The sequence below is a fragment of the Manis pentadactyla genome, chromosome 6, assembly GCF_030020395.1.
Source record: "Manis pentadactyla isolate mManPen7 chromosome 6, mManPen7.hap1, whole genome shotgun sequence".
NCBI classification, from domain to species: domain Eukaryota; kingdom Metazoa; phylum Chordata; class Mammalia; order Pholidota; family Manidae; genus Manis; species Manis pentadactyla.
This window is the reverse complement of record NC_080024.1, coordinates 118,983,856-119,006,816: the sequence shown is the minus strand read 5'-3', so window position 1 is coordinate 119,006,816 and position 22,961 is coordinate 118,983,856. Positions and strand designations below refer to the sequence as shown.

The following is a 22,961-nucleotide window of genomic DNA, read 5'->3' as shown; positions in this document are numbered from 1 at the left end:
AGGAATGTCAACAAGGCCTTCTTTTCCACATAATAGCAAACTGAAGTATACTGAAATGTATAGACATTGAGATGCAAATAAATGTACTAAAATCATATCTAAAACCACTCTCAGATCATTTCAATTTTACTCCTTTTTAGTGAATACACAGCACCTTGTATGATAGAAAAATAATTTGAGATGGCTTATATCTCTTTTGGGATAAAGGAAATGGGGATACTCAATAATGAAGGGGAGTACAGCCACTTTGGAATATAGTCTGGCAGTTTCTCCAAAGACTGATTCATAGAGTTGCCACATAACTTAGCAATTCCACTCATAGGTATAAACAAAAGAGCAGTGAAAATACACATCCACATAAAAACTTGTACAGAATTGTTCACAGCAGCATTATTCAACTTAATTGGCCCCAAAGTAGAAACCAACCAAATCCCTATCAATTGGTAAATGAATAAATAAAATATGGTATATTCACACAATGGAATATTACTCAGCAATAAAAAGGAATGAAGTACTGACATATGCTACAAAACAGATGAACCCTGAGACATTATGCTAAGTGAAATAAGCCAGATACAAAGGACCACATATTGTTTGATTTCACTTATATGAGCTGTCCAGGACAGGACAATCCATAGATGCAGAAAGTAACTTAGTGTTGCCAAAGGATAGGGGTATGGGGAATTGGAGGGAAATGGGGAGTGACTGCTGACAGGTACAAGGTTTTGGTCTGGTGTGAAGAAAATGTTCTAAAATTGATTGTGGTAATCATTGCCACAAATCTGAAGACACCACAAATTATCAAACTGTCCACTTTAAATTGGTGAATTGTATGATATGGGAATTATATCTCAATGAAGCTTCTATAAAAAAATAATGGAGGAGGGCTGCCACATGAGGCCCCTGTGCACTACATGCATCTTATCAAGTGCTCATGTGAGACTGAGCATGTGACCACATGCATATGGACATGTAAGCATTCTACCAACACACACAAACCATGGTTAAAATGTTGAAGCCTGAATATTTCTTTTATTTGGAAAAAAGGCAAAGTAACACAGGCCCATGTCAATTTCTCCCTGGTCAGAGTATATTAAGAGAAAGTGCACTCTTAGACTGAAGAGCTCTCCAGCACCAACAGGAGATCCACCTCTTTCCGCGGCTGTGCTTTCGGGAGGCTGCAGGAGTGATGGGGAGCTTGGGGACACAGTGGCAGGTTCTGCAGAAGCCAGGCTCAAACTGAGAGGCCCCCTCACTCCTGCAATCCCACTGCCTTCCTCGTGCAGGTCAGCTGTGTCTTACCACTTCCTCCTGCTTGGGCGTGGTTCCCAAAAAGACCTTCTGACCTTGGAGCCAGCCATCAGCACCTGCCCTTCCAGAAGGCGGTCCACTCGCCCTTCGGGGCAGAATCGCCCTCCCTGAGGTTTGTACTATTCTTTACAGTGCTGTGTTTTCGGTTTGGTTTGTTTGTTGTTTTCCCCCAAATCAAAAATGTTTCCAAGACCATAGTGGTGCACTGTGAAGCCACAGCTGCTTGGTAAAAAGTGCTTTTTCTTGGTACTTGACTATACATGGCTGCACTTAAGAGCTTTGGCAATGACCAACCAAACCAACCAAAAGACCTATTAAAATAAAAAACAATAACAAACCATACACACAAAGAAAAATAATTGGTCGCCTCACTGTCTCAATGCAATTACATCGGCGGCATGTGTCATGAACATCAAACATCGCACATGCCTGGATTCCTCTGGGGGCTGAGAGCGCCGCAGGGCTCCTCTGGGCGGCTACCTCCCTCCCTGGCCTTTGAATCTGGGGGCAGATGCTATCTGCGTCCCAGGTAAGTCAGCGACGTCCTGGAGGCACAGGTGACAGGGTCTCTGTCACTTCACTCCCGCTGTCACAGGACATTATCAGCTTACTCTCCGTGCCAGCCCCGGCTCCCGCCACCCCAGCTTCTGCCTTCCCTTCCTTCTGTCTAATACTACCTCGGGACATCACGCCGGTCACTCTCAGTACCTTTGGCTGCACAGTCTGCTCTGCTGAAACATTTACAGAAACTAGTTATTTCAATCAAATCAAGTCTGAATTCTTCTGCCTCATTTTCAGCTCCCTAGCCTGGCCCCGTCGCCCCACAATGTACAGACCCAGCTCCAGGCAGGCAGGTTCTCTGACTGCTGCCCTCTCTGGTGGCCTTCCTCCCCATCCCACACACACCCTGTGCTCATTCCTGCCTCTCTGCCTTTTCCTTTTGTTGTTTTCCTCTTTCCTGTGCTAAATTCCTCATCTAGACTCATTTTCACCACAGATCTCTACCGATAAACTGACTTGGACTGTTTGCTAATGTTTCATGTGAATAACTTTCATCCTCTTAGCCTGGTTACAACATCCTGACAGGAGGGACCAAGGCTTGCTAATGTGAATTCTCCACAGCACCAAGCCCCCAACCAGGTGCCCAACAGACCCAGCAATTAATGACTGTCACTGGGTCTTGGATCCCAGAGGCAGGGATTCTGTTTCCCTCCTGGGACAGGAACCTGTGAAGACAGGTACCTAATGCTCCTTGTCGCTACTGCTCTGTCTCCATTCTTTCTTCTGCCTCTCCCATTGATTGCCTGGGGGCTTTCTCATTTTAATGCCTGTCCCTTAATCATCCTTTTCTATTGCTTTCTCTGTTCAGGGGTTCCTCCCCTCTGGCAGAAATAATAACTTTAGAATCTGGGTCCATTATTTATCCTCTATGTCTTTTCAAGTATCTTTCAAACTACAGTATGATTATGTTTTGTTTTGTTTTGTTTTTTTACTTCTGTTAGACCATGAGACCATACAGATGCCATGCCTTAGCAACCCAATCCCAGGGACCGGCACATGTGTAGAATATAATAGGCACATAACAGGTGTTGAGTTTTATGTGAAGTGCTCTCATCTGAAGGCCCAAGACTCGCCGCTATTCCTAAAGTTAACCGTTTTCATAGAACTTGGTTGAGGAGTCCTTCTTCCTCCCATGACCCAGGGAAGCTGACCCCCTCAGGCTCTGCAAAGCTGGGCCCTGGAGACAGCTGTCTCTCTGGGGACTGTGGGTAAAATTGCAGTATTTCCAGAATCTCTCCCCTGGCCTTAGTGCTTCTCTGTATCAATAGGTGTTTCCAAGGAGTGGAGAGAAGTACCATCTCCATATCAATAGGTGATTACAAGGGGGGTGGAGAGGCGAAGACAACCAGGGACCAGAGAGGTTTTTTGGGGGAGCTTTTCCCAGCCAGGACAGGAAGAGACATGGGTGAGTAGATGATGTCTTGTAAGCAATAAACGGGTTTCTCCCACTTTATTTTTCCCTTTGACTGATTTCAGCTTCAAAGGTTTATTTGTCCCAGGCTGGGAACACATTTTCCTCCTGGAGTTATAGGACCTACATTAAAGACAGTTTCTCCTGGAATTGCATTCTCCCCAAACCCCTTTAAAGACAGCCCATCCTTGCTTTCTGGGATGAAGTGGATGCAGAAATAGACCTAAACAAAATTGTTATCTCTGGAAAGTTTGTATTTTACACTCTCCTGAGTTTCTGGCCTACAACCTGACATTTTTCTTCCCCAATCCCAGGCACATTAGATCCAACACTCCTTGAGCATTTCATACCTCTGAAGGACAAATCTCTTAAAAACAATGACTTCCCTGATTTCTGTTAGGTTTTAGGGAGAAAGGAATCTCATTAAATACAGAAGTTCCTGCCTGAAGTGCAGATGACTACTAGTAACTACCATCCTTCCTAAAACTGCCTGGTGTATGTGCACTTCACAAGAGGCCTATAATCTTAATTAAGTTTAAGCACAAAATAAATTCAGATGAAGCAAAAGGACCTTCCATGTGTCTTTCTGAAGAAGGATGCAGATTCCTGGACCTACCTCAGAGATTTTCAGGAGTTTCAGAGCAGCTCCTTGCTTCCCTCAGTCTCTGACACTAGAAATTCTCTGATCCCCCTTCCCCAATGTGAGCTCTAGTTTGCCTGCTTCCTTCTCAGACCCAGCCCCTGCTGCACCTTGCTTTTGCTGCACGTGAGTCTGCTGTGGCTAAATGCATGGGTTGGGGTCTGGGCCTTGGCCTCCCCAGAATTCACCTTCAGAAAATGATCATCTCCACACAGAAGCCTTTGGGGAGAGCTTCGGTAAGACTTAAGAAAATGCCCTGAGTACAACACACATCACAAGCATGCAAAACATACTGCTCTTCCTTTCTCTGATGTTTGTAGAGCTGAGGAACTGTCCTAAGTACAATGGCGAATAAAACAGACACTATTTCTCTCTTAATTGAATTTACACCATGGCAGGGAAACATTTAATTAAAAGCATGATGCATCCATTAATAACCCCAAGAAAATTTGGCAGTTTCTTTCAATTCAATTACCTGTTCACCATGTTATGAATTTTTTCTTTGTGCTTCTCATGTTAATCAAAGACATATTGAATGAAATTTTTTAAAAGTAAGTAATTATAAGGATGCAAGGGTTTGCTCATTCCCTTCTTCCTGTAATCCCTGGCCCTTGAGAACTAAGTAAGAACGCCTTACATCCCCAGTCCCAAGCCTGCAGAGTTTTGTGCTACCTTCAGTCTTCTTTTCTCTCTTGCCCCCTATTTATTTTCCTTCCTCTTCCTGCCTTTAGCACCCTGGAAACTCCAAACTCTTCAGCTGCCTGCAACTGTGTGTGCACCCAAATCCACCCAACAAGGAAATAAATAAAAGACTTTCAATTTATTAGAATCCACCTTTTCTAGGTATCCACAATTAGAAATGGGTAAAAAATTTCAATAGTCTTCCTTTTTTCTTTCCCTCCTTTATTCTTCCCTTTGTTCCAGAGCTGACTCATTCACAATTTTCAAAGTGAGGTTAACTATTTACAAAAAGGCAGAGAGAGAAGGAACTGACCAATAATTTCCCAGCTGGGAAAAGAACAAGTTCACAAGCTTTCTAAATCTAAGTGTTTCCACTTAACGTCACCACAGTTTTGGAGGAAGACAAAAGCCCGTAAACACAGAAGACTACCTGGTACTTTGTGTGTGTGTGTGAGATAGACTCTAATACCTGCTCACTAATCCATCAGATAGGAAAGTCACAGCTCCCAGTGGACCACCTTCTCAATAAAGGGCATGACTAAAGTGAATTTTTCCTTTGGTGACAACTAGTGTATTTATGTTTTCATTCAATATTTCTTTCATTAACATGAGAAGCACAAATAAAAATTCATAAAATGATAAATATAAACAGGTCACTGAACTGAGAGAAACTGCTGAATTTTCTGGGGGTTATTAATGGATGTATCATACTCTCACTTAAATCTGCAGATCTGTGGATTTGAATATATGAAGCTTGGAGGGAAAAGAACCTTCCCTGTTTGAGTATGGACATCTAGAATAAAGTGAATCCAAAACACTTTAGCTTAGAAAACGCTTCAAAACTTCTAAAATTACCTGAAAGGAACATATAACCAAATGGAAAATAATCATGAGATCACTAACATTTTGAAAAAACTAATGAGAAGAGAGTTTTCCATCTGCTAATTTTTGCCAACTTAATTTTGTATCAATTACCTGGGAAAATATATCTGAAATGAGGGTGCCAAAATATTTATTCTGAATCATTAGAGTAAGTAAGAGTAAAGCATAATATAGATAATGTATATATATATTTTTTCTTTTAATTGAGTACAGTGGCAGAATAGAGCCTTGGGTCAAACATTAACATTACAGATGCAAACCCATGGCACTGTATGGCCTAAAGAAGTCTTCAGAATCCTCTACTTCAACCCCCTTATTTTGCAGAAGAGCTTATTTGAGACCCAAAGAGTTTATGTAATTTTGCAAAAACTAGGTAGTTAATATGTAGCAAAAGGAAGACTATAGTTCTGTTCTCTATGCTTCCAATTAAAACCTCTTTGAATAAGCCGTGATGGCCATGCATGTACACACTCATACATAGTATATACACCCAAGTAGGTATGTGTGTGTGTGTGTGTATAGACAGAAAGATAGGAAGAGAGAGAGCATGCAAATGAAGTACTGAACTCAGTTTTTTAAAAAATCCAGTTATCTTTGTCTTTCTCCCTTGGTTAGTAATGAGCATTTGTAGAATACCTTTCTAAGTGCCAGGCATTGTGCTAAGCACTTCACTTATATTAATTAATCCTCAGAGTGCCCCTGAAACATAGCAGTCTTGTTATTGCTCTTTCCATAACAAACAAATAAAGGCTTATGGTGTAAATTTACATTTTTAAGGTCACTCAGCCCCTCTGAGATCCTTTATTTACAGGCTTCACTCTTCATAGGTGGTACACTTTTAGTGGAACAAATGGTGAAGGCTTCTGAACCAAATGTTTGATTACACACTTTCTGAATTGTATTTTAAATGAATGTAGCTGCTGTTAATAAGTAGAGTGGCTTCACATGGTAGCAGTTTAGTAACAGCTGCGGTAGATGGTATGTATACCATATGGAGATGGAAATTACCTTCCAACCTTCTTTCACGGGTTTATATCAGACAGATTCTCACACCTCCTCCTGAACCTGCTCTGTGAGGCAAAGGAAAGGGACTCCATATATGCCCTCTGCACTTGCACAGCTGGAGAGAGGTGGCTGCAAAGGAGGGTTCAAATGTGATCTGGAAACCATTGAAGTTTTGCCAATACTGAACTTGACAACACTGGAGACAGAAAGAGGCGGCTGACATTCCATGGGGCATGTGGTGCCCTCTGTTGTGCCTTCTGAAATTCTGCGGGTAGGAGGGGAAGCAGTTTGTAGGGTTGGCTGATACTTTTCTTTTATGCAAATACACCACTGTTGGAATACTCTGCCTTTCATTAGATTTGAAATTCCCAAAGGCAAATGTTGTCTCCTTTCTTTACTGTGTCTGATGTCCAACACGTTATGGTTGGTTAATAAACGTCACATCGTTTTCTTATTGCTTTGAATGAGAATGACATTTTCCCATGAGTCTTGCTTGCTTCAGTTTCTCAGCAAAACTCACAAAGTGCATACATTTCCCAAGAAAGGGCACTGTTAAAGGCCAATTTTCCTTGCCTGAATCTCTTCCCCAAATTCCCACTAATGCTTCACTTACCTTTTCTCTGGGCCATCTCTTTTACTCTTTTTTTTACTCCCACCTGCAGAATTACATGGGACTCTCTGGTACCCTATTTCATAACACTTCCATCACAGAATGGCAGTCCTCTATTCTCCATATACTTAATGACTCTCTTGAGGAAGCCTGGAGGCTTATTGACTGGGCTATTACCAGTATGGGCATTCTTAGGGGAAAATTTCTGTTTTCATAGGATTTTTATACCTTTTTTGTCTTCCAATAAATTGAAAAAAAAAGAATTATAAATGTTGATGATAATGAATAAAATAGTCAAGAGCCGGAACCCTGTGTTATTCATCTATGAATCCTAGTTACAGCACATGGAGGGCAATCAGTGAATGCTCATCAGAATGATAAGGATTCCTATGTCCCTCCATTATTTCCAAAAGAAATTGAGCAGTAAGACTTCTATGGGGAATGTGAGGTAGAGCAATTACTACCTCTTGATATTCATTGTCAGATGGCCAGAAAGTATTAAATATGAGGACTTCCTTTTATAAGTACCAAATAAAACTCAAAGGGAAGTATTTGGTTATTTCTCACTTATACTGCTTTGAATGCTTAAGCCTGGATTGAAGATTCAAAATCTAAAATGTCAACAATCATTTTACTTATGAATGTCCCTTCTTCACACAACACAGAAGATGTGTTAGAAAGGTTATTTCAAATATTAGGGAATAGAGGGTATCTTTAGCCTTTGATATAAAAATGTAGTCTGGATTTCTGCCAGAACTTTTGCAGACTTCTAGTTCCATTCTCCTGTTCCCTGACACCTCTGGAGTCCTTCATCTTCTGCTTGTGTGAAAGATATTGATCTGTATGTGGAATATTAATACCAATCAAAACCAAATCAAAACAAACTACCCTAGTCTATGAAAAGACAAGCTTGTTTAATCAGAGCCAAGTGTCAGTTTTCAAAAATGAATAAAAAGGATAAAAATGAAATGTTGGAAGAAGCAGAAAGTGTTTATAGTTGTGTCTCAGAACAGGGGACCAATTTCACAATATTTCCTGTGGCAAGAGTTGTTTTCACTAAGATGTGGAACTTTCTCCTTTTATTTTTCTTTTTAAAGTTCCTCTTCTGAAATAAAATATTTCTTCAAAATCTGTGTAACACTACTGAGAATTCCAAGAAAGCAAAATAACTTTTGTTCATTCATTTACTCATTTCCTTCTCTATCACACTGATTTCTTGTTTTTGAAGTTTTCTCTTTTTATAAACTGTCCAAAACTAAGAACTCAGTTCTTGGGAGTTCAGCACCTTGTAAGCTTCATTTATAATGAAGTTATAAATAATTTAAAAGTATACTTGTACTTATTTTGTGAATAAATTGAATTTTTCAATGTGTCACATAAAACATTATAAATTTATAAGTGGAACAATGATAAATAATAATGGATCAGATTATAATTAAATTACATTGTCATTAAACAACTAATAATTGTCTAATTTAACATTGAATTACAAATATAATGGTATTATATATTATAATATATATTTATAATGTTATATATTATGGATATTACATTATATATTGTAACAGTGGTCTCAGTGCTTAATTTCTCACCACCATTCAACCCTAAATGATTAGCCCAAGCCAACCAGAATTAGCCCATTCATTCCCTCTGTCCATACTGGAAAGTACTGACTCAATGCTGGTCAGTGACATGTGTGAGAAAGTCTACTGATGGCCTTCTGGGGCAGGTTCTTTAATTCTAAAGACACTGAAATAAATACTACCTTTTACCCACATGGACCTGCTGCAGCCACCTCATGACCATTTATGCCACTTTTCATACTGCATACATTTCTGTGGCTCTTTCTATGTGCACAGCACTGCTCTATGTATTAACTCATTCAGTTCTCACCCATCCCTACAGGTAGATACTATCTCTATCCCTACCTATTGGGTGAGGACATTAAGAGGTTAATTTGTCCAAGCCATCTTGCCAGTAAGTAGCAAGGCTGGAAACTGAAGCCAGGCACTCTGGCTCCAGGGTCCACTTTCTTAGCCATGAGGATGCTTTGCCACCAATCCATCCATGGAAGTTATTCTTCAGTATGTGCTACCATCTTTAAATGTATTTACCTGCCTTTTGCTTCCTTACTTAAAGTGTATGCTTTGCTGGTGGCCACCAGGCCTTTAAATTAAAAAAAAAAAAATGCCCTCGAATAAAATAGATGCCTTTGATATTCCCTGAACAAATTATGGCCCTGATGCAGGGCAGAGAATACAGGAGTGAGGGCAGTAAGATTTTGATAGAGGGGGAAGGATCAGGTACCATGAGGCCTCCTGAAGGGCCAACTGAGGCAGCAGAAAACACACAACGTGGGGGCCTGGGGCAGGAAGGAAAAGAGAGCTGGGGGTTGGGAGTAGTTAGTAGTTTAATGACAGCCATGGTTTAGTGCAGCCCTACATGCACCTACCTGGCCCCTCGTATATATTATTTATAGGTTTTATAATCCGTATGTGCTGCAAAGTTGGTATCTTTGCTATTCCCATTTCACAGATGAGCAAAGTAAGGTTTAAAGGAATAGGATGACTGGCCGGTAAGGGGCAAAGCCAGCCTGTGAGCCAGAACTGTCAGAGTGAAGAGCCTTGCTTCCTAACCAGCCACCAGCTTGAGCACCAAGCATACCAAGAGGGAATGTGAGAGAGAAAAGGAGCCGCTCCACTCACAGCTTTGCTGAGGACCATGGTTTTCCATCAAAACCCACTGCTCTAGGCTGTTTTTCCTTTCCCACAGGCCTCCAAATGAACAACTCAAATCTTTCAGGGAAAGTTTCGGAGTTTATCTATTATAAGTTGCTTGGAGTTGCTGCCAAAAGGAGGAACTCTTTCCCACCCTACCCACAACAACCAAACATTGGAAACAACCTAATGCCTTCATGCTGTCTTAACAGAAAAATGGCTGAGTAGATTTTTTTCTTTAATTTTTCCAAAAATAAAAACAAACCACATTCAGCTGGAACCCAATTGTAGGAAAAATAAAATTATGCCCTCTCTTCTCCCTTCCCATACTCTCACCAGGATTCACAAGTGAATGAAAACCAGGAAAGGGCAGGGAGGAATTATACTTAAAGAGGTTGAAAAATTGAGGGCTCAAGTATTGAATTTATACATATTAAGAAATTATGGAATGTAACACCATGTATAAACAACTACTGTTTAATCCACATACATCTACCATCATTTCTTCTGCCATCAGAGTCTTGGGATGCTCTGAGAATGGACATAGCTGTGAGCTTCTCAGCCACGGGTAGAGTGAGTGGAAAGATCAGTAGCGACTGAAGTCAAGTGGAACCCAAACATTGGCCTTGCCATCTTGAGCTTCAGCCTCCTCATTGGCAAACTGCAGATAATTCCTACCACAAAGGATTTCTGGGAGAATTAACTGATTGAGTGGGAAACTACCTAGCACATATTCAAGAAAGGATACTTAATGGTTTCTTTCACATGAAAATGGAAATTAAAAAAAATCATAATCACATGGGAATATAGTGAGGAACAAAGTTTCACTGATAAGTGAGACTAGCAATGAGGATCTGGCCTTACCAGGGAGTTCTTGATGGGAAAAGAAGTGAAACTTGGACACATGTGGCAAGGAAGGTTGTGATAAAAGTTAGGAGATATCCAGCAGCTACCGAAAAGAAAGTGACAGCGGGTAATCTCTCTCTCCCAGGTCTCTGGGGCCCCACCCACTCAACTGGAAGCGGTGAGCAGAGGGGCAGTGGAGCTGCTCTGTGAATTCCCTTTGAGATGATTCTGCTTGAAAAGCTGTTTTTTACCTACTTCTCCGCACACCACATGACACCAAATTAGGATTTACAAAGTCACATAAATAAAACCCTCCCACTAAATGATGCAAATGATTGAACATTTCAAAGAAATTCCACAGAGCCACCAAGTCAGACTCTTGTTCCTGCCCTTAACTCTGTCCTTTGCCTGATGGGGTACCCTTTCCATTAAGAGATGTTTGGGAAAGAGGCTGCCGAAAGGTCAGCTCACGCTGGGCTCATTTAGGCATTCCCCACAGGAAATGATGGAAATTCCTGGCATTCTTACCAGGGAAAGGGGTGAACTCTGTCGCTGTCAGTCTTGACGCCCTGTGGGAAGAGGGATGCGTGGAGCCCTCCTTTGTTGTTGGAGGTGGATGACTTCAAAGTGGCGCCTTTTCCAAACCCAAAAATGAAGCCAGGCTTCTGGGAAGAATCGCAGAATATGAGGGACAGGCAGCCTGGTCCCTAAGCCCGAACAACCAGAAGTCAAGACATCCAAGTGTTTAACTTGTGCAGCTTCCCAAAGACAGTTCAGCATCCTCCTGGCAGTCTTTCAGACCTCTCCGCACTGAAAGCAGAAACTCATCATGTCTCAGAAAGAACCTTTCTGGCCACCTGGCTAAGCATATACATGCTGTTATTTTTTCAGAAGCCCAAGTGGTCCTCTATAGTTTTAGATTCAGTTCCTCTAAAACTCTTGGCAAGCAACAGCTCAATGACTTAACTAGAGCCATGGATTTGAAGTTTCATATGCTGATCTCTTTGGAGGACGGGTTTGTGAGGAGGGGACAGTGGAGGGAAGGGAGAGGGTGGGGCTCTATTCAGTATAGGTTTCTCACGCTGCTTCCACAAGCCTAGCACTGTGTAGGCCGAACTGTTCAGAATGTTCTTGCTAATCTCAAATCATGTTTCAAGGGAAGAAAGGGAAAAGAGAAAGCCCAGCTTGTCTGAAACCATAGGTACGGGGAGGCCTATGAAGCTGTGGGTGAACAGAACCATTCAAGGACACACCACGGTGAGAGCACTTTGGAAAAGGCATCCGACATCACCTTTTGGATTATGACCCCTACATGATGGTTCAGCAGTTCTCTTGGAAATTTTCCACTTCGCTTCAACAGAGGATTTGAGTTCTACTCCATAGAAAATGCTTCCTTTTACTTTTTGTTACTGAGTCACAGTTTGTAATTTTTCATATCTTTTTCTCTCATAGCTATTAATACTCCCTATCGCTGAATCCAAAGAAGCAATTTTGCCAAAACTTTGTGAAATATGAGCAATAAATGTTTCCAGGTGACCCCAGTTGTTCAGTATCAATCCTGAAACCTACCCGTGATTTCCACAGGTAGAGCCACGCATCTCTTGCTCCTCCATCATTCCAACCTTGGACATCCTACTATTACACCCGAGAACCCAATGCAACCAATGAAACCAGGTCAGTCTAGCACCCCCCACCCACCAACCAGCACAGAAAGGGGGCGAAGCAGGCTTTGAGGGAGGCTGGGCCATCTGGTGTGGTGCTCACTGTGAGCCTCCCACACTGTTTGCCAGGGTGCTGGGGCAGACAGTCACTGTCCCCAGGTCTTCTTGCCTCTCCCACTTTTCAGCAGTAAAGCAGGGGGTGTGATGGAACAAGAATCCATTAGGCTGCTGGAAGTTGGAAGAGTCCAGGGCCAACATGGTCCTAGGCACCATGTTCAAGAAAAGGACCAAAAGGTTCAAGAAGGAACATAGTATCAGAATGTTGGCCAACACATATGGGTTGCGTGCCAGGGAGCTAGACACTGTGCTAATATAGCATCACATTTAATTCCACAACAACCCTATGGAGTTGGCCTATTATACCCCAAACTTTACAAGTGAGGAAACAGACTTTACAGTTTTGGACAATGGTATGTCCAGGGTCACACAGTTGGTAAGCACTGGAACTCTGATCCAAACCCCTGCACCTGGTTCCAGCACCCATACACCCCTAGACCTAACCACTGCACTGCACTGTCTCCAGGAAAGAGGGAAAGCAGCCGTCAAATAGAAAGATGACCCCTGACCTACTGGCCTCATGGAGTGGTTGTGGACAGATACGTTTTTGTAAGTCATTTGAGAACACAAAAGTGATACACAAATGAGAGCTGGCTTTGTTATGATCATTTCTACGTGGGATAAAAAGCAGGATCTGGAACTCACCCCTCTTCCCACACTTCTTCCTTCCTCCTATGGATTTTCATGCACTAATCCCTTGGAACTGAAATGACATTCTTCATTCCTCCTACTCTGTATCATTTTAAATTAAAAAAAAACCTTCAATGCATTCATGTTAATCATACTAATTAGAAGGTTTTAGAATACATTTCTGGATCAATTTATTACAAACCACAGAATTTATAAATTTATATTTCTCCCTTAGAATATGAACTGATCATCTTTCCCTTTCAGCTAACTATAATAATAAAGGATACTAGAGGCAAGTGTGATATTTTTTAAGAAAACAGTAACTGGGAAATAAATAGAAAGATACCATTATAGAATATAAAATATTCTATCTCTAGAAAATGAAAATTAATATATGTACCTCATGTTCCAGGGAATGTACTCTGCCAAACTGTAACTATGGTCACACCCCAAATTAATTAGCTCTGCATACTGAAGCCAAGAAACGCCAACCCTCAGAGCCTGATTAAAGTTCCAAATGCTCACTTCATTAACCTTGCAACATTTCCCCTTATCAAAGCATTTGTCAGAGGAGCAGATAAGTGGCAAACTAGTAAGATTTAACTCTTTCTCCAGACACCCGCTCAGAACTTTGGGAAAAGGGCTAACAAGCATTACATATGGAGAGACTGAAGAAAAATAGAAGGCCTGGTTAGGGCCAAAATATAGTAATGAATCCCCAAATAAACAAGAGATGACTGTCCTAAAGTAATACCAAACCATGCTAGATACTGGAGATCACCCATTTTACTCTGTATTGTAACATAGTGCTGAATTTGAAAAAGCACAATATTATTATGTGAACAGCCTTGACTTTCTATAGCACGTTATTTCTGAATAACTATATACGAATAACTTTGGAAACAAGTCCCCAGATAACAACTGGCTACACACACGTGAATAATGAACTTTTCCTGGTTCATCTGTAGTCCAAATTCAGGTCATGATCATTGTATTTACATAAACAAGACATACCTAAAACTAGATAATAACTAAACCCTATATATTGTCCAGTCTACTTTTGCAAAAATAAAAGCCAACAACATTAGCATGTTCTGAGTTAAGTCACACCTTTACATCTCTTTGGGAGTGAGGTTTCAGACCTGTCACTCTTTGACATTCAACAGTGGTGGTACCAAAATGTCCACAGAGTGTTAACAGCCGTAAATCTCAGGAGAGTGTTTTTACAGTGGTGCACCTTCAAAGCCCTTGTCCATCTGGTATCTCTCGTAGGCCGAAGGCCTGTGAGGTGAACTTACCTACCTTGGCAGCTATCTGCTCACCAGACAGCTGAGCATCTGAGGCCCACAGAGTTTACACGCCTGGTTTCAAGTCACCAGAGGAAGAGGAGGAGCCAGCAGGGCTGCCTTGCCTCTGGGTGCCTCCCACCCACCACCTCACACCCACTTTGTTGTCCTTCAGTGGTTGAAGTTTAACCTGAAGGAATGGGATTCTTGGGCTCTGCTGCTTTCAGTGACCAGCTTTGGCCAATTCTTAGGAACTGAAAGCCCATTTACCTTCTATAAAACCGGGTCCAGAGTCCTAGGCCCTGCAAAAGCGATGAGGCCTCCCTGGTGGAGCCAGCATCCCAGAACTGCTGGGGCGCTTCTAGGACAGAAGCTGAGCAGTCACCTCAGCCCCTTGTCTGGACCCCTCCCCAAAATCACGCTAACTTAAGGGAAGACCTGCATCCAGCCCTGGCTCCAGCTAACCTGCTTGAGTAAGGACTTAATTCTATCTGGGCCTTACCTTCCTTCTCTCTATGATTAAAAACTGATTTAAATATTCTCCAGCTCCAAAGGTCTACTCTACCCCTAATTGCATATCTATCACTTTGCCTAAAAGCTGAATCCAAGGCATTCTCAACACTGAAATGCCTAGTCAAGGTTTCCCATTTTAATTTCATCTCTGTCTTCTACTTGTACCACTTGGTATCACTCTCCCCACACATCTGTTTATGCTTTTCCCATATTTGTAAGTTGTTATCATGTCTCCTCTGAGTCATCAGTTTGTGATTTCCCCACACAATTTAACCACCATAAATTAAATCCTTTCAGCAAACTGATTATTTTTTTGTGTGTTTTTTACCGAATACACACTCATCTAGCTAGTTACTGAAATTTTAAATAAAATTTATGAAATTTTCCCTCAAGGTCACGCTTTTTAAAGAAACCTTTTCACTTGGGTCTTCCTACTTCTATTGATTTCCAAATACAAAATTGGAAGCTACTGATTTCCAAAATATATAGGCATGTCAACATTTGTTTTGCTTTATTTTTACAAGTTTGATTTTCCTCTTTATTTCTGCTCTTTAATTTTTGCTTTATTTTGTTTTCCTTTAAAATTGTCGATTTCCTCTTTACCCCTACTACCACCTTAAGTCAACCCACCACGGGAAAGCAGAACCCAGGGTACCAATCCAGAAATATGCAGTTGTGTAGATAAAAGATGAGGGCTATGGAGGAGAGAAGGGACTGGGCATGAGCCACTCTGCTGGCACACGACTGGAGAAGCTCTGGGTCTGCTGCCACTGCACTCCTGTTTTAAAGCCCTTATTTTCCCCAGAAAGAAATGCAGAAGTGTGTATCCAGAAGGAAAAATGCTGAAGCAAGGAAGGAGCCAGAGCAGCTGGGGGTTGGTAACATTAATCAAAGTCCAGCCAGAACTTTTTTTTTAAGCAACAGGAAGTAGATTCATTCTCTTTTATATTCTCCCTCTCTCTCTCTCACCACACACACACACACACACACACACACACACACACACACACACACACACACACACTTAACTCTTTTTCCTCTCTCTGTCTTGCCAAGGCACAGAAACAAGCTGGATGGAAAAAAACTCAGTTCCTTGCACTGCCTTTAGAACTCTGCAACACTCACTGGCAGTTCAAAGACAAATTGCAGAGCATGGGAAGCCTGGTCTCTGAGAGAAGAACGCCTGTGCGCAGCAGCCTGGGAGGCAGAAGCATGCTTTCCCCTTCGGCTGCTATAACAGATCACCACAAATGTGGTGGCTTCAAACTACACACACTTTTGCCTTATTGTTCTGGAGGCCACAAGTCTGAAATGAACTTCAGTTGGCTGAAATCAAGATGTTGGCAGGGCTGTGCTCCCTCCAGAGGCTGTGAACAGAAAACCTATTTCCTTGTTTTTTTTCAGCTTCCAGTGGCTGCCTGCATTCCCCAGCTGGGGCCCTTCCTCCACCGTAAGAGTGCATCACTCCGATCTCTGCCCACATCATCACACCACCTTCTCTCCTAATCAAGTCTCCTTCTCCTTCCCCTGTGCGGACATGCAATTGCATTTAGAGACCCCGAGACAACCCAGGCTATCTCCCCATCTCAAGCTCTTCAGTTCAATCACATCTGCAGGCCACTGTGCACAACCGGGAACATTCAGGTTCCAGGCTTGGGATGGGGCATCTCTGGGGGCTGTTATTCAGCTACCGCAGAGCACTTGTGTCTAGTTGGCTCCTGGCAAAAGTCTTCCTCTCAGTTGTCCACTAACATCGACTAAGTTATGAATATGGGATCTGAGGAATGAGGGGCAAAGATGTTTTCTAAATACCAAATAGAGAAATCCCACATATATGGCTCCAGTCTTGTCACAGATTTACCTTTCCATCATGTTTGGCCTGTTAAGACAGCTGTTTCTATTTGGCAAACCCTGTAAGCATCTCATTGCATCCCAAGCCTGGGTGTGGTTTCCATTCCACTGCCCTCAGTAATCATCCACATGTTATACAGAAACTCATTTTCCAACCAAGATTGCGCCTCAGAGCCACACATGCTCATGTGTGTCAAAAATCCGGCAATGGCCTAGTTACTATATCCCAGATGGAGCACAGAGAGGGAAAGAGTTGGAACTCACCAAACCTCTTGTAACCGAAGGACTGCACCTCCTCCTCCTCTGCGAAGTCGTCTGCAGGGGAAGAGAAGACATTGGGTTAACCTGCTTGGCCTGGCATGTGGGGGCAGTGCGGGACCCAGCTGCTGCCATCCCCAGCTGCTCCCTACCCTCCTTCGCCATGATGCTCACCACACTGGCTTTCCTTCTGCTCCTACGCCACACCACACTTTCTGAGAAAAACCACAGGGTCCCTGCCCTGGCTGTTCCCTTTGCTTGGAATGTTCTTCTTCTGCACTTTATGTGACTCTTTCTAATCCAGGTCCCAGCTAAAGTGTGATGCCTTTCAGAGGCTTCCCAGACCACCCAGCCATTCTCTGTCTCACCACCGCATTTTACTATTACTCTCTGATATCATCCTTATTTATGTGTGTGTGTGCATCATCATGCATCTTGTGTGCACAAACGTTTTCCTTCTTGTTTCATGCATGAATCCTCAGTGCCCAGAATGGTGCCTCTTACAGAGCAGGGGCTTACTAAATTTTGATGAATGGTCAAATAATCAACTGTCCAAAGGGTTAAGTTATCTCCTCATAATGGGCCCAAAGCTCTCCCTGTGAGATGTGGGCTCTGGGGTCATCTCTTCCACCAACTGTGGCATCTCGGGAGCCCAGCATGACTCCAGAAATGACAACCAAATCCTTCCCCTCTCCTTCCATTGGATAAATGGGACTGACACATGGTTTCCTAGTGAATGCATTTCAGAAGACAGACGTGCTGTGGGAATTTCTAAGTGTAGGACTGCTGTGGAAACAAGAGAGATGTTATATAAGCCAAGCTTTCTACCAAAAAGCCTACATCCCACTCCTAATATGGAGATGGTGCAATTTCTGATCACATTGATAAAAACAACTCATTTTACAGTTCTCACAGGTGTGACTCTGGCAATTTATAATGTAATTAAAGGACACGTTTGATGACAAGTAAAGGTATCAAGACCAGGTCTTTCCAAAGAGCCCTAACCAATTATTCTTGAGTTGGTCACCATTACTGTGCCCAATAGCACCCAGCTTTCTCCCCCAACACAGCTCAATTTAAAAGCACTGATTCAGCATTTACTATGAATCACAGAACTGCCAGGCAGTGAGGCTTCAGAAGTGAGTGAAACACGCTCCCTTCCCTCAAGAAGCTGACAGGCTTTCAAGGAAGAGAGGCAAGCACGGGGAAAATAAAACCTCTGTGATTGCTTTTTTAATTCCTAACTGGGACACAGGACCTGAACCTTGAAATGTTATGGAAAAACCCACGATGTATGCTATCTGTAATACAATGTGGTGAACCTCAGAACCCTAGTTTGTTAGGAAGTGCTGGAAAACACATGTGAGGGAGCAATGACTTCTACCAGAGTGGAGAAGTGCACATCTTTGTGTTTTACCACTGTTCCCTTATTCAGAGAACAGAGATATTATTTCAAATCTAGATGGCCAGGTCTTCATAATTAGTGTTTTTATGCCAAGGATTAGGGCTTTAATTATTTCCACATGGAAGAAATGCTTACAACTAAGAAAACAGCACCTTTCTCAGTGGCTGGTTAGTTCAACTAATACAGATTAAGCCCCTACTCTATGTCTACTTTACTAAGTAGTTCTATTTCATTAATGGCTGAGAGCCCTGGTCTAGTCTCAGTTAAAGAGAAACCCTTACCTGCTGCTTCTGCTTGGAAATCCATGCACTTATTCATTCATTCAATACACACATGCTTACAGCCTAGTGGAACTGATGAGACATGAACTAGGTAACTATGCCCCGAGACGTCAGCTTCCCCTGTCAGCAACAGCCCCTCGCCACCAAGCCACATCTACAAAACAATCTACTCACACACAGATGTCGGAGGCCCAGGAGGCATCACAGAATATTTCACAGTGGAAATGGAAGAGCAGTTTATGCTGTGTCCCCAACAGCAAACGGTTTAAAATTTCCTGTTAGGCATTTCTGTTCTCCCCCAAGCTTTTCAGTAGGCCTACCATTACTTTGTTTGTTTGTTTTCTTTTTCCTCTCTGATCTTCTTCCATTGCAGCATTTAGCCTGACTGACTCCTCTCTCCTTCCTGAAATTTCCCTGGGAACTTCAAATGTCTCATATTTTTGTTATTAAAGTAATTCAGCTGTGCCTCTAAGTTAACATCCTCAAACCTATTAGTGGTTCAAGAAAACAAAGGCCTTACAGGTGACCCCTAATAGGACTCAAGGAAGTTCTCCTTCTTCTTGTCTTAACCCCATCTTAAAAGGATTAGGATTCTTAATGCAGCTAATAAAAGAATACAAGTTCTATCTCATCCAACTCTAAAATTTGATAGGAAATCAAATGAGACATGAGACGTACAAGTATACCATCTTACTGGGTTTGTTAAGGAAAGCAGAAGTGTCTTAGAACTTGTTAGAACACAGAGAGGTATATTAAATCAGTTTTTAATGTTTTTTCTTTGTAGGAAAAGAGAACTTGGAAACGCTGCTACTATCGCCCTTTGTTGGGAATTCCTAATGGCTTTTGAACTATTAGAGATGCTGAGAAGTGCTAAAGTGGAGGGTGGAAAGTTTGTTCTATTGTTTCACTCTATATTTTCAAGGATTGACTTTAGAATCCTCTTTTTTCATATCTTTGAAAGCTGGGTAGAGATGGGCAGGTAATGCTTATTTGTACTCTATTAATGTACATGTTCCCCAAAAATCACTGCCAAATTTTCCCAGCTGTACAGTTAACAGCTGATTCAGGCTGGCGATGGTTGGGCATTCAGGGAAATGGGAAAGAGAAAGATGCAAGGCAAGGGCCAATAGGGCTTGTGGCTGTGTGACAACCCACATCTGGCTTCAAGCACCAAATGGGAGGAGATGAGAGGTCAGGTGTTCTTAATGCCTGAACACTTTTTTACCGCAAAAGACTAAGATAGGGTCAATGATGGCTGACAGATGGGTTTGAGGAAGACAAACAGCCTGATACTATGTGCAATGTTGCATTCTGCTCTCTGAACCTTTTCCTCACATTGTGTAGACCCAAGCTAAGTGTGTCCCAGACTGTCTTTACAGTACTGGGGGTCTGCAAAGGGGACAGACTCAAAAAAGGGCATTCATTCTCCCTAGAGAATATCCAGTCACCTTAGCAATTTGCCACTTTTCCAAAGCTGTCTGTGACACAGTCTAAGCCACATAACAGCTATTTTCCTACATGGGTAAGAGTTTGGTTAAGATTTAAGACCTCTACCCTCTGCAGTAGCCATAATTTGATCCCTGCTTCTGACAGAAGCTTGTCTGCAGGGAAGAAGTAACCTTAACACACTAAACAACTGAATTTGAGATTTATATCTACAAGTCTGTATTTTCTTAGCTTCTACAGCTGTACTTCAGCATTTTCCTTTTAATACCTATGGGCTACACTTTCTTTTGCTTGTCTATCTCAAAATGTGATTTTTATTTCTTTTTTACTTTCCTTGATAACTGGCCCAGAGCCACACTAGCCAGAGGTTGTGTGACAGCAAACGCTGCACATAATTCTGCTGCCGGTTTATTCTTTGAGCCTCGGTATTCCAGAGCACTATGAGGTCCAGTGAAGTTTAGTTTTGTTGGCTTGGAGAGTTGAGAGTTATACATATTAAAATGTTCCAATCAATCTGTGGACCATGCTGTGCAATATCCCTGTGGTAGGAATTGACTTCTCCTCCACCTCCTCTCCCTCTGAATGGTCTGACGGCACTTACTTCCAGCTGCCTCATATTCCAGTTTGTACTTTCACTCCACCAGAGAAAGCCGTGTGAAAACAGGAAACTTGTCACACCGTACCATTAGCAGTCAGTTCACTAATGACACATTATGGGCGCTCAATAGTTGTTAAAAATCAAGCAGTTTAGAGTTATACACATGCCTATCTCTCCTGCTAGCTGATGAATTCCTGAAGGAGATTAAATCTTTGTCTTTTTTAATATCACCATCTTTGAGGAAGATAAGAGATCTAATATTTAGTCAATCCCTCCTGAAAATCAGATACTACCCATTCCTTATGTTTCTGTTTTACAGATGAGAAAACTGAGGCTCAGAGAAGGTTGTCCCAGGACCTCAAAGCTTGTGAGTAGCCAGACCAAGACTAAGACCCCTCTCTGCAGAGTTCCATGCCATGGTGGTTGTGGAGAAAGTGAAGGTTCCTATGGCCAGGAGTCTCGCCTGGCCCTGGTCAGCTAGCTCACTGCACACGTGTGGGCAATATGTTGTTACTGACTCTATAAAGAGCTCGGCCCAGTGCTCTGGGCTGCTGCATGGCTGCAGGAGAGCAGAGACTGGAGTGGTGGCAGCTCTGAGGACAGAGACTGAGACGACTGTGGGGTAGAGAGCCCGGAGGCAGAGATGAAAGAGGATTACAGACCTGAAGACTGCTGGATGCAGACATAATTCTAGTGCTCAACTACTGCCGGGAGAACAAGCCAAGTAATAAATGCTTTCACCCCAAGAACGTTCCATTGTCATTCCTTGGTCTCACTGAATCCATAGTGAACTTGCCTGGGGCTAAAACTCATTGGCAAGACAATGGTCATTGACCCCACAGACCCAAGAAATGGCACACTGTGCTAGCTGCAGAGAACACTAAGAGGCAATGATTTACACCACAGAATCCTGAAAAGGCTTAGGAATTTGGGGCACAGCTCACAGTGGAAGGAGAATAAAGATGAACCTAAAGTAGGAGGACTGGATGAAAGTATGTTAAGAAGTAGTTGACCAAAATAAAGAAGATAGATAAGAAGAGTTGGTGAAGACTTGGTAAAATGAGAACCCTCATATGTTGTTAGTGGACTGCAAAATAGTGCAGCCATTTTGGAAAATAGTCTGGCAGTTCCTCAAAAGTTAAACATAAAGATACCACATTATTTGGCAATTCCACTCCTAGGTGTGTGTGTGTATATATATATTATATGCCCAAAAGAAATGAAAACATGTCCACACAAAAATGTGTACATGAATGTCTGTAATAGCATTATTCATAACAGCAAAAAAAGTGGAAACAACCCCAATGTCCAAGAACAGATGAATGGATAAATTGTGCTATAGCCATATAATAGAATATTATTCAGCAATAAAAAGGAATGAAGTATTGATACATGCTACAGCATGGATGAACCCTGAAAACATTTTGTTTAGTGAAAGAAGCCAGTCACAAAAGACTGTATATTGTATGACTCCATTTACATGAAATGTCTACATTAGGCAAATTCACAGAGTCAGAAAGCAGATTAAAGTTACCTTAGGGCTGGGGGTTTTGGAGGAAAGTGATTGTTAATGGGTATGGGGTTTCTTTTTGGGGTGATTAAAGTGTTCTAAAATTGATTGTAATGATGGTTTCAAACCCTGTGAATAAAAAAAAAACACTGAATTGCACAGTTTAAATGAGTGATTAGTGTGGTGTATGAACAAAAAAGCCATTGAACCTCCCAAGATCCCCACAGAGCTGGGTAACTATCCCTCCCTGGTCACAACAGAAGACCAAAGGTTTATTATTCAGAGAAGTTAAAACAAAAGAGATCTCTTGTCTAGAAGACACCAGAGAAGCTGAGGTGAGGGGGTCTGTTATGGAGTTAGGGGAAATCATACTGAATGTTCACTCAGTCCTCTTCTCCCCCTTGGTCAGACAGACTGTACCCTTCAAGGCTAAAGATTAGAAGGTTTTTCCTGGGGAATCTGCCCAGTTAAGAGAAAAACGAATAATCCTGATTTCAGGAGGTGGAACAGCCCAGCCAGGTCAAGCTAGAGTGTCAGTTACAGTTCACAAAACCCCTCAAAACAGAGAGGCTCTAATTAATCTTTATAATACTCTGTCCTTACATATGAGAAGCCACCAGACATCTGATGCAGACTCTCACATAAAAAGACACAAATGAAATAAAGAAACCAGATAAAACAATTTGGAGGAAATACATATTATGCAGGATGATAAAAAAATTTTTTAACCTTACCATTAAA

At 42.0% G+C, this 22,961-nt stretch overlaps 1 protein-coding gene across 1 annotated transcript in view; it reads right to left on the bottom strand.

The window, feature by feature from the left end:
* The window catches only part of COLEC12 (collectin subfamily member 12), a 209,090-nt gene that overhangs the window by 173,919 nt on the left and 12,210 nt on the right, over positions 1 to 22,961 (bottom strand). Inside the window, exon 2 of the mRNA XM_036905816.2 lies at positions 16,987 to 17,037. Coding sequence (XP_036761711.2) covers positions 16,987 to 17,037 — 51 coding nt within the window. The remainder of the gene's footprint in view (positions 1 to 16,986; positions 17,038 to 22,961) is intronic.